This window comes from Anolis carolinensis, chromosome 1, assembly GCF_035594765.1.
Source record: "Anolis carolinensis isolate JA03-04 chromosome 1, rAnoCar3.1.pri, whole genome shotgun sequence".
NCBI classification, from domain to species: domain Eukaryota; kingdom Metazoa; phylum Chordata; class Lepidosauria; order Squamata; family Dactyloidae; genus Anolis; species Anolis carolinensis.
This window is the reverse complement of record NC_085841.1, coordinates 56254689-56267634: the sequence shown is the minus strand read 5'-3', so window position 1 is coordinate 56267634 and position 12946 is coordinate 56254689. Positions and strand designations below refer to the sequence as shown.

General features: G+C 40.6%; 2 protein-coding genes across 3 annotated transcripts in view; one reads left to right on the top strand and one right to left on the bottom strand.

Annotated features, from left to right (window-relative positions):
* The window catches only part of adss2 (adenylosuccinate synthase 2), a 35743-nt gene extending 32141 nt beyond the window's left edge, over window positions 1-3602 (bottom strand). For both annotated transcript variants that reach the window (XM_003225191.3, XM_008117453.3), the window contains exon 1: window positions 3297-3602. In XM_003225191.3, the coding sequence (XP_003225239.1) occupies window positions 3297-3452 (156 nt within the window). In that variant the 5' untranslated portion in view covers window positions 3453-3602. The remainder of the gene's footprint in view (window positions 1-3296) is intronic.
* A 35-nt stretch (window positions 3603-3637) lies between these two features.
* The window catches only part of catspere (catsper channel auxiliary subunit epsilon), a 162149-nt gene continuing 152840 nt past the window's right edge, over window positions 3638-12946 (top strand). Inside the window, exon 1 of the mRNA XM_062974766.1 lies at window positions 3638-3889. Coding sequence (XP_062830836.1) covers window positions 3807-3889 — 83 coding nt within the window. The 5' untranslated portion in view covers window positions 3638-3806. The remainder of the gene's footprint in view (window positions 3890-12946) is intronic.

Genomic DNA, 12946 nt, shown 5'->3' with positions numbered 1-12946 from the left:
TTTTATCAATAAAAAGCCTTTATCTTGCCATTATACTAATAATGGAATTTTACTATACCACTGTATATAATGGGACTTGAGCATCCAGAGATTTTGGTATTCACAGAGGCATTGCAAGCAAACTCTAACAGATCCAAAGAGGCTACCATACTTTTGCAGCGGACTGGATGCCTAATATAGAATATGTAACTATCACAAAATTCCCAGAAAATTCACTAGGGTGTTTTACTAATTACTTTTCAAATGAATTTAGGATATTTCTATTGCACAATTTGTACAAGATCAATGTTCATGAGTGCCCATTAGAAGAAATAATCAAGAAACTGGTCTCTTGTTAAGGTAACATTTACAGGCTAGGTAAGACCCTTCATAACAACACAGGTGGGGGGGGGGGGAATACTGGGTGCATCTAGACCCCTGGTTCTAGGGTGTTTTACTAATTACTTTTCAAATGAATTTAGGATATTTCTATTGCACAATTTGTACAAGATCAACGTTCATGAGTGCCCATTAGAAGAAATAATCAAGAAACTGGTCTCTTGTTAAGGTAACATTTACAGGCTAGGTAAGACCCTTCATAACCACACAGGTCGGGGGGGGGGGAATACTGGGTGCATCTAGACCCCTGGTTCTCAACGTAGAGCAAATGCTTCACAGGAAGGCAATTTGATTTTTAAGAGAATGAATTATTAACAGTGATTTTTTTGCATTTCTTTTGGTGCTACGGGCATCATATACAGTAGATAAATATATATTGTGACATACACATTTTAAAAATTAACCAGCAGTCAGCTGGTGACAATGGAAAGGGGGAAAGCCTGTTATTGGAGAGGAGTAGTGAGAAAAAGGGAGGCCAGTTTCATTCCAAACACCCCACTCCTCTCAGTGTTCTTTTAGCATTACAAGCTATACAACATAAATATATCTTTTGGTTCTGCATATAAATGTAGCAAGTAATCTGTGGAAAAATCCAAAGCACTATAAATACTTTCATAGGTATGGCAGTACTTTTGTATCAAAATAAAAATAAAACCTGCAAGAAAATACATGTCTGGTGACAGGATATTCTCATATATTCTCACCAAAGACATGCAATGAAGTTGGACACTTAAGTTACCCTGAATTTAGTGCAGATGACTTCTTGAATAGTAAGAATTATATGTCAGGGGACATCAGGATTTTAGATATGCTTAGTTGGGGCACAGCCAAAAAACGGTTGGGAACCACTGAGGGTTGTCTTGTCTATTTTTGTTCCATGGACCACTTTGCCAGTCAGGTGAAAACCATGGACCCCTTCTCAGAATTTAGTCGCTGATACTTTTATGAAATGCAACATTGACTTATCTTCAAACTATATTTTAGGATTACAGGCAGCCCCAGAGTTGCAAACATCTGACTTACAAATGATTCATAGTTAAGAACAGGGTGAGACAACAGGAAGTGAGAAAAATCTACCACTTGGAAGGGAAATTCACTCCTGAAAGAGTTATCATAGGGAAAAGGTGTCTCCACTGAAACTTTATCACCAATTCTTGTTTCCACAACAAGCCATTTTTTCAAAATCCAATTATCACAGGGACAGAAAGTGAGGTGAAATCTTCTGAACAGGGTCACATATAGCAACACAAACACCTCAAAGATGTTGACCTTTTGATATGCTATCTGTATCATGCATGTATGCACATACATACATGGCTGGAGTTACACTTTTAAAATGTTCCGGTTCCAACTTACAATTTCAACTTTAAAACAAACTATAGAAGCTATCTTGTTTGCAACTTGGGGATTTCCCGTATTCAAAATTATGTTCTACAACTTCCCAAAATTTTAATGCCTGATATGAATAACAAAGTTGGTACACAGGACTCTAATCATGTGTGATCTAGCATCAGGTCTAACAACAACCATAGTTCCAAAACATGGATGAGCAAAAGCGATTTTTCAAAATGTGCCACTACTGTAATGTGATATAAAATTAACACTATTGTAATTAATTGCATATATTGATAAGAGAAGGAAATGCTAGATTTCTTTTAGAGAAAATAAAGATAAGTTTAACTCATGGGCACCCTGAAATCTTTCTACGGATCCCTGATTAAGACCTGCTCCACACTGCAAAATGAATGCAGTTTGATGCAACTCAAACTACCATGGCTTTGGAATCATGGGAGTTGGAGGCCCCATCTACACTACCATGTTATCTTCTCTGAATTGAATTTTATGGCAGTGTACTCATAACTCACTTCAAAGCAGATATGTGGATTATCTGATTTGATAATCTAGATTATATGGCAGTGTAGATCCAGCCTTAGTTTCAAAGGGTCGTTTGCCCTCTCTGTGTGAAAAAAATGGTGACACAAACTGTAGTTCTACCGTGCTGATGCATCTGGCCCAAGGAAAGACCAAAGTCTGAGGAAGGGATGTTGTATCTGTGGGTCCTCCCGCCAAGAAAGTCGAGATGGGAAGAAAACAAGGCCTCTCTCCTTCGGCCTCTCCCCTTCCTCATAGCCCTATATTCATGAATATCATGGCAGAAAACCCCACATTATATGAGTGTGGACTTTGATAACCCAGTTCAAAGCAGATATTGTGGGATTTGCTACCTTGATATTCTGGGATATAGGGCTGTGTGGAAGGGCCTTCAAACACCGTTGGCAAAGGTTTGCTCGGAGAGGCTTTCTTCCTCCTGCCTCACAAGAAAGCTTCGCTTGTGAGAGAGGGCAGCCGGTGCCCTTCAGGAGCCCAAGGAAAAGGCATTGGTGAGGGCGCCGCCTCCCTCCTCCACGCGCCTCTCCTCGGGCGGGAAAGGGCCCTCACGGCCTTGCGGAAAAAGAAAGGCGCGGTGAAGGAGGGAGGGGGAGGAAACGGGGCCTTCTTCTCGCTACCTCATGGTCCTCCTCCTCGCAACACAAGGCGGGAGAGGAGGAAGAGAAAGAAAAGCGGGCGAGTTGGGGCTAGCAATTGTGGGAGGAAGAGGAAGGTCTGTAGGGCGGGTGGAAGACAGTGTGGCCCGCTGGGGCTTGGTTCTCGTGGATGCCGACATCCGTGAGCGCTCAGGCGGTAGCAAAAATGGTAAACATCAAGGGTTGCCATTCAGAAGCATCCGCGGGTACGGAGGGCCGCCTGGTCCAATCGAAGGCGCGCAAAATAACCTGCCCCGGAGCGGAGGAAGGCAGTCGCCATAGCAACCACGGCGGGAAAACTCCGCTCTTCTCTCTCTCCCCTGGCGACGAAACCCAAGGTGACTCCCTCCCTCCCTCGGGGCCTGCTCACTCTCTCGCTCAGTGTTCACTCACCTGGCACCTGCAAACGACGTCAGCGTCCTGGGCCAGCAGATCCACCACTTTGCCTTTGCCCTCGTCGCCCCACTGGGCGCCCAGGACCACCGTCACTTTGTTGCCGGGGTGCCGTGAGGCGCTGCCCCCGTTGGGAATGGCGGCGCTTCCAGACATGGCTCCCCTCCTGCGCTTGAGGCACGAACACGGGCGGCAAAGACGAGGAGGAGGAAGCGGCGCACCCGACCCTGCCGGCTCCTTCTCCGCCTCGCATCCAGCCGCCGGGCTCTAGGCCAACGCCTATTGGTCCCTCCTTGGTACCCTTCAAAAGCCCCGCCCCTTTCATTTGCATCCACCGTTCGCTGCCCCTCGGGGGTGAACTACTCTTCCCAGAGTGCCTTGCGGTGCGGCGCGAGCTGCAGCCGTTGCTGTTGCTGCCACTGATGGCGCGAGGGCGGCCGTTAGGAAAGGGAGCGCGCGGCAAGCGGGCGTGGGTAGCGAACAGCCTTTGTTGGCAACTGTTTCCTCGTCATGGCGGGCTTTCCGGCCTCCCTTGCGCAAGCCGGTCCCTTGCTGCTTTGCCTGTGGCTGAGCAAATGCGGGGCGGTGTGGAGGTACAGTAGAATCTCAGTAATCCAACATAAACGGGCCGGCAGAACGTTGGATATGTTCAATGTGTTGTCGAAGGCTTTCAGAGCCGAGATCACAGGGTTGTTGTATGTCTTTCGGGCTGTGTGGCCATGTTCCAGAAGTATTCTCTCCTGACGTTCCACCCACATCTATGGCAGGCATCCTCAGAGGTTGTGAGGCATGGATAAACTAGGCAAGGAAGGTAAAAATATATATCTGTGGAGAGTCCAGGGTGTGACAAGGATCCTTTGTCAGTTGGAAGCCAGCGCTAATGTTTCAGTTAATCACCCTAATTAGCATTGGAAAGGTTTGTCTCTTGCCTGGGGGGGCATCCTTTGTTCAGACCCCCCCAACTCAAAATGTGGCAACACAATCAATCATCCCCGCCTCAAGTAAGATACAACACAATTATACTAAAAACACAATCATAACAACAATAAAAGGCCAAAAATCACCACACGCAATGTGTGCATGCGCCACAATCCTCCCAACCCTTCCCGCACGCGCGCACACAAACCCTTCAAGATATAGAGAAGATTGACATCTACACAGATAACATAAAATATACACAGGCAGGAAGGCAGGCACGGAGGAAGGGGCTGTTCCTAGCCTGCACCCCAGGCCAAGTCGCCCTCCCTCACCCGAGGCGTTCTCCCCTACAATGCCCTCCACACCACTACCACCCTCTCCTTTGACCACGAAACCGCCTCCACCCATGCCGACCGGGCCCTATTGCATCCTGTACTCTGGACAGCTGGACATGGTGATGCTGGCCCGGTGCAACCACCCCGTCTCCTTTCCCTCCTTCTGCATGACAGCCCTCTCCAACGGCAGGTACTCCATCATCTACCCCAAGGACCTCGACCACATACTCTTCACCCAGACTTGAGCCCTCCCTCCAAGTATTTTCAACATTAACTCCCACCATTTCTAACAGCTTAAGCGTTTGAGGGAGAAAAGGAAAGAGACTCAGGCTGTTAGGAATGCTAGCAGTTGAAATCCAAACCACCTGGAGGGAGGGCCCAAGTTGCCCCATGCCTTTATCCCAGGGCACAGACAGGGGCCGGGCTGTGGCGCAGCTGGCTAGTAACCAGCTGCTATAAATCACTACTGACCGAGAGGTCATGAGTTCGAAGCCCGGGTCAGGTTAAGCCTCCGGCCATTAATAGCCCCGGCTTGCTGTTGACCTATGCAGCCCCGAAAGACAGTTGCACCTGTCAATTAGGGAAATTTAGGGACGCTTTATGCGGGAGGCTAATTTACAACACCATAAAACTGCCAGCAAAACACGAGGAAAGGAATGCGGAAGTACAGCCACTACTGGACGGTGAAGCAACAGCTCCCCCTGTGGCCGGAATCGTGAAGCTGGAAAAATGTTAAAAATGCCTCTGAGTTTGTCTAATGTATGTGGTTTGTCTGTTGGCATTGAATGTTTGCCATGTATGTGTTCATTGTAATCCGCCCTGAGTCCCCTTCGGGGTGAGAAGGGCGGAATATAAATACTGTAAATAAATAAATAAATAAATAAATAAACTCCATTTACCCCTCATCCATACTACCTAGAAAATACAGATTATTGGATTTAAACTACATTATCTGACAATCTACACTCAAACCCCTGCCACACAGCTATATTACCCAAAATACCAAGGCACATCTCCCAATGTCTCCTTTAAACTAGATTATCTACCTTGCCATTCTAAATAATATTCCTGTATAACAGGGCCTTGAGTCTACACTACCATCTCATCCAGTTCAGTCTACATTTTATACAACTATGTACAACCGACCTCATATAATCCAATTCTAACCACCTAATATAACATTATAAATATAATATATAACAGTTACTGTGGTATAATAATACATAACAATATCATCTCTAAAACCACGAGAATAAATAAACAACAACACTCTGGAAAGCAGGACCAGCTAACACTTCCCAACAAACAATTCCTCCACACAGAAAACAAACACCCTTTGAACCTCCAAGGCCATTAAATACTAATCAAGGTGGCTAATTCCACCATTCAAACCTCCCACACTGACACTATTAATTCCTATTCCAACTACCCAACCAAGGATTCCGCAACGTACAAATCGCCCAGACTTACAACCATCAAACCTATTCAATACTTTTCAACCACATCAACCAACATTTCCCCTACATAAAAAAACCCCAAACTCTAAAACCACGACACTACTCTGTCCCATTCAACCTGACCTACCAAGAATACCCCATTTACAAAGCGACCAGGATTTTAACCTACAGACCTATTCACTACCATTCAATCTGGCCAAACAAGGATTCCCCTACTAAGGAACTACCCAGGCTTCAAACCGCCTCTTTCATTGACTCTCCTACTCCAACCACTCCACAAAACAGCCACACTTTCACGCTCCAACACTATTCACTCCTATTCCACCTATCCAACAAATAATTCCCATAAGCCACAGCAACGCGTGGCCGGGCAAAGCTAGTTTTTTGTATATATAGCAACTATGAAGGTTTAAAGCCTCCAGATATTTTGAATGGAAACCTGAATCTGTGAGTTTGCTAAACAGCTGCTAGCAGTTGGACTCTACTAATAGAAAGGCTGAAGCATGTTTTTTCTGTAAAAGGACTGCTGTATTTTGCTTGCTTCTGGGACACTTGCTGTCCAGCTTGCAGCGGTTCAGGGAGGTCGTAGTTTGGAAACTATATATGATTTCATGTACCCATCCTGCGACACGGAAAATTAGCGAATCCTAAAAAAAATGTTAGCATATTTTAATCTCAAAAAATTAATATAATGTTTAAAACAAGATGTTCACATATGTACTACCCCACATTATTTCTAAAAACTAGTAAGATTTTTTGATATAAAACTATATACAGTATCAAGTATTTACAATTCCTGGCCTTGATTTTATTTTCTCAGTTCTTTTTATGGAAAATTGTATGTTATTTCTCCTTAACACCATGGAAAACTAGCAGAGAGAAAATATTTTTCTCTCTTTTACTATTTTTTTGTGTTAAAATAGTTTTTATTAAACATATCCAAGTAAAAATAAAAAATCATACTAAGATAGTGGGGCGTGGGGGGGGGGAGAAGGAAAAAGAAAAAAATGGGGGATAATACATTTGTTATTAGTTGCATCTTTACAAATATCTAATGTGTTGCAAGGAGAGAGCAAAGAGGGTGGGGTTATTGGCATATGGGGAGTTATTTTACAAAATTATTATTACAACTAAGTATTCTTCTCTATTTCTTTAACACACATTTCATAAAATATTGAAGATTCTAAGAATTTAAATTTTAAGTCCATTGATTATATCTTGTGTCTTCTCACATTATCTCATAATCTTCATGTCTTCTTCTCCTGTTCTTCAATTGAAATTGATCTTGTTTTTTATGGCAGACTGTTTCAATTAATTCTTTTCTTAAATTGTTTATTATTATTATCCGTGGAGAAAATTCTACAATTTTCATTTAAACTGTTTAATGGATTACTTTCAGTTAGCTCAGCCCGAGGACGTGGACAAGATCTCGGGAGAAATGGGGCCGACTACTTGTTCTCTAGACCCTTGCCCGTCCTGGCTTATAAAATCAGCAAGGGGGGAATGGCGGAGTGGGTGAAGGTGCTGGTTAATGCCTCCTTGACCCAAGGCATAATGCCAATTAGATTCAAGGAGGCAGTTGTAAGACCGTTATTAAAGAAACCGGCACTGGATCCCACTGACCTGAATAATTATAGACCAGTATCAAATCTCCCCTTCGTGGGCAAGGTTCTAAAGAAGGTGGTGGCTTCACAACTCCAAAGTTTCTTGGAAGACACCGATTATCTGAATCCATCTCAATCTGATTTCAGGCCTGGTTACAGAACCGAAACCTCATTGGTCGCCTAGTTTTTAACTTGTTCCCAATTGGTTTGGTTTTTTGGTCTACCTTGGTTTTGTGATAATAAATAGGTTAGTTTATCCATGCTCATAATCTCCAAAATTTTGTTGTACCACATTTTTATCTCCGGCCTGTTTTTTTCCCTCCAATTTTTTGCATATATCATTCTCGCTGCCGTTATTGAATAGTTGAACAGAATATCATTGTTTTTATCCTTTTCTATGTCATATAAACCTAATAGAAAATATTTTGGTTCCAGATTGATTTTAATTTGTAGCATCTTTTGTATTCTCTGGTGGATTTCCTTCCAATAGTTCCTGGCTTTATCGCACGTCCACCAGCAGTGGAAGAACGTGCCTTCCTGTTCTCCACACTTCCAGCATTTATTTGAGATTTTTTTGTTATGCTTTGACAGCTTCTGGAGGGTCAGATACCAACGGTAAAAAAAATTTATCCAATTTTCTTTAAGGTCTACTGAGTAGGTTAATTTTAATCTGTAATTCCATGCCTTTTCCCATTCCTCAATTCTTATTGTCTTCCCTATGTATCTTGCCCATTTGATCATGCATTCCTTTATTGATTCCTCTTCTGTCGCCCACTCTAGTAATTTTTTAATAGATTTTAGTTATAACCTTAATTTCTGATTGTATTATTTTGTCCCAGAATGATTCCTTATCTTCAAATCCTACTTTCTTATCTGTGTTAAAATAGTCCTTCAATTGTAAGTATTGGTACCACCCTATATGTTTAAATTTTTGATTTATCTCTTCTTGAGTTTTTAATTTATATGTTCCCTTTTCCTTTAGCAGTATATCTTTGTATTTTGGCCAGCATGTTCCTCCCATTTCTCTTATATGGGAGGCCTCTAGGGGGGAGACCCATAGTGGGATTTTTGTGAATAGATTTCCCTTATATTTTTCCCATATTTTTATTATTGCAGATCGGATGAAGTGGTCCCCAAAACTCTTTTCTGTCTTTCTTTTCTCGTACCATGCATATGCATGCCAGCCTGCTCTAAGGTCTACTCCCTCTATTGTTAATAATCTAGTTTTCTGGAGTGTTGTCCACTCTCGGGCCCACATTAGGCCGCAGGCATCGTGGCATAGCTGAAGATCAGGAAGAGCCAAACCTCCTTTATTATCATCTATTATGTGAGTTCTTCTTATTCTGGGTTTTTTGTTTACCCAGATAAATTGATTTATATTTTTGTTCCAGGTTTTGAATCTCTTTATGCTTCTAATTAGTGGAATATTTTGGAACAGACATAGCATTTTTGGCAAGATTGACAGTAATGAAATATTGAATTTGTTCCAATTATCTAAATCTTTTTTGATTTCTTTCCATTTTGGGTCATAGTTATTCTCTACCAATTGTGAGTTTGTCGCTGTTATGATTATCCCTAAGTAACTAATTGTTTTTCTAATTTGTATGCCTGATATGTCTGCTAATGTTTCTTGTCTTTCCTTAGTCATATTTTTCGTTAGTAGCATAGTTTTATCTATATTTATTTTAAGTCCTGATACCTTTCCAAAGTTTTCTATTTTATCTAACCATTTCCTTATTGTTTTTTTCAGTTCTTCTATTATGCATATCAAGTCATCTGCGTATGCCCTGATCTTATACTTTTCTTTATTTTTGCTCCTTTTAGCTCTGGGTCTTCTTGTAGATCTTTTGGGTCTTTTGATTAGAGATCATCCAGCTTTGATAACTCTCCTGTTGATTTCTTCTCTATTAAACTTTCCAATTTCTAATCCAGCATATCTGCTTGATATATCTTTTAGTTTACCCTGTTTGCTGTATCAAAAGCATTGTTTAAAATTTCAAATTGTCTATTTATTTCTTATTTTCCAATCTTCTTTGTTTCCATCTGCTTTTTCTCCTGAATCTATATACACAGTTATCCAGGGCCGTAGCCAGAAAAAAAATTCGGGGGGGGGGGGGGAGGGACTTTTTTAGCAAATCATGAAGAGTAGTTCGATAACACAACAACAACATTTTTATTACAGTCCAAAGACCCTTATTGCTCCATAAAAGGTATAAGATACAAGCTATGCAAGGTTAGTAAGGCCAAAAATAGCCAAAACATATTAAAACACACAATGTGGGTGGAATTAACAGCAGATAAAACTGATAAAACCAGGATTAAAACTTATAACCAGCATTTAAAATAGCAATGACCTAGGTAAAAGACTACAAAGGGTAACAAGCATGTTTCATCGTGCCATAACATAAAATACTTTAAATTATATGGTTTCAAGTATATTTTATATAGACTTCAATAAATCAAATTTCTATTTTAGTTACAAAGTTTCAAGTCTTAAAATAACTGTAAATGATTGTTAATTGATCATTTATAGTTACAAAAGAATACTGCAACGTTTGTTAGAAACACTTGAAAACTGTCAATACACTTTGACAGAAATCAGGCTCTATTGATAAACTTCGGTGGACACTCAAGAGTGCAAGTCCAGTCAGTCTTTCTTGCCTTTTTATACTTCTTGTGTATGTTTTCAAGTGTTTAAGAGTTGAAAACGACCTTTCACTTGTAGCTGTTGACACTGGCAATGTTGCAGAAATTTGAAGAAGTTTCTTCACATTCGGAAAAAACTGTCCATCACAGACAAGATCTGCTTCTAGTGGATTTGATGGTTTTTCTGCAGGTGCAATCTTTTTCCATTTTCTACACCACATGTCAAATTCTTCCATCAGTGTGTCAGAATCTTGAAGGAATTCATTGTAAAGTTCTGTACTCTTGTTCAAGTTGGTTTTAAATGCCCACAATGAATAGGGAGGAACACTTGCAGTTCCTGAACTACTTCCCTGTGCCTAGTAAACCTTTCTTGAAGCTGACTGCAGAAAAAGCCCAGAAATGGGATTTACACATTTAGTCTATAATATTCCATTGGTGTTGCTGTGTCAAAGATCTCCTGAAATTCCTTCACAGATTCTGTGCACATCTCCCTGGCATTTTCTAAGAGACTGTCAACATGTTGCAGGCTATCAAAAATGTCCACATCTACTCTTTGTAATGTTTTGCTAAGCTGAAGGGATGATGACAGAAGCTTTCTTAGGATGTGTATGGTTACTACAAATCCAGCATTCAGAACAATAAAAAGAAGTTGTGCTGCTTGGGAAGAAGTCTCACTGTTGTATAGAGGGCTCTCTTTTAGTTCTTCAAGTGTTCTCACCACCACACTGTAGAGTTCAACAAAATGTAAAACTGTATCATGTCATTCAACCCAACGGGTTTCACAAAGTGGCAACAGGCTGTTTGCTCTTGATTCAGGAAAAGAGTCCTTTATATTTTTCTTCAACAGTTCCAGTCTGATGGATGATGCTCTGATGTGATGCAAGAAATTGCACACAGATGACATTGTTCCTTGGCAGTTTCTGACAGCTGGAATGCTACAAGCCTTTGCTAAGGCTAGATTTAGTGAGTGAGCACTGCAGTGGATGTAGACAGCCTTTGGATACTTTTCCAATATAATTGCCTGTGCTCCACTAATATGACCACTCATATTAGCAGTTCCATCATAACCCTGTCCACACAAATATTGCAAGTTCAACCCAATTTTTTCCAGTGTTTTCAAAATGTCTGCAAGTCCTCCACTTGTCATATCATGTATCTTCACAAAGCCTATAAAATCTTCTCTTATTTCTACAACTTCAACATCAATGTACCTTACTGAGAGTGATAACTGTTCAGAGATACTCACATCCAAAGTTTCATCTGCCAAAATAGAGAAACACTCTATCTGCATTGCATCTTTCAACAATTGTTTGGACTAGCTTGTCACCACAAATGTTTATTAGTTAATTTTGTATTTGAGGATTAGTATATTGGGCATTCATAGCTGCAGTTTTGATATGAATTTTCAGGTCAGTGTCTCCTGATCTGGGACGAGATCTCAACAAGGCCCTGAAATTACCATAATTGTGCAAAGGTTCTTCAAGGGTAATAGATCCTGCATCTTTGCTCCCTCTTGAAGCCAGTTCCTGTCGGCCGCAAAGGACAAATAGTTTGCACAATTGGCAGAAGTTTCTGTTTTCTTCTGTTTTATAAAGTCTAGGGTCTAACAATGGCACAGCTTCTTGTCTTTGCTCCTGTTCCATGGTTTCTTTGGCAGGCCTTGGATTAGATGAAGCAGTGGTAGACACCTCAGTTTCCACTGTTTCCTCAGTTTTCACCTGCAGTTCAGCTGTACATATTCTGGGATCTTCATCAGTACCATCTGCTGCAATGGTTGTCAAGCTGCTGTCTTCTTGGTTTTCATTATTTGGCTTTTTCCTTTTTGCCATGAACTCAAAAATGCTCAGTTGCTTTGTTAGATGTTTAGGTATCTTCTTGAGTCAGGTGGATGACAGGAAACACTAATAGCAGCTAACAGGGCTTTAAGTTTCAGAACAGTAACTCAAGTTAGCAGACAAATTGCACAGTAAGGAATAATCCACAGCTGCTTTGAAGAAGGTAGAAGAGAGCTCTGAAAGGGGGGAAAGCAAGAGAGCATTGATATGAGTTTCATGTGTTTTTATAATATTTCAAAAACTATTAAAGATAATTACATAGGTATAAATAAAGGAAACTACATAATCAAATCTATATCTGTGTTCACATTTCACAAAACATGTTGATTAGAATAAAAGATACAGCATTTTGAAATATCATTTATACACATACACACACTTCAAATTGGCATATCTAAAAATCAAGATCAATGACCCATACATATTATCAAGTTTTTTGAATCTACATAAAATACCTTTAATCTGGTACCTAATTATTTGGAAATTAGTTGATAGTTTAGGAGAAATGAAAATATAAACTTGTAAAGCAAGCACAAATTATCATAGTTGTTATATACCTGGAAACATTGTAAATTATATTTAAACTTCAGTTTTTCTTATGGAGTTTTTTTGGGATTGCAATCTCCCCAAATGGATGAGGCTTGGCATAAGACAAAACCACAGCCCTGAAAGACACTGCCAGGATATTCACCATAATGAATATGTTATATAATGAAGATTTATATTTCATCTGAGTATATGTATCTTACTCTATGGCTTATTTATTTATTTTGTGTCAAAAGCATTGCATAATAAATAAATTTAAAAGTGATGAAATAAAGGAAATCACAAGCAGCTAGATAGTTTTAGACCAAA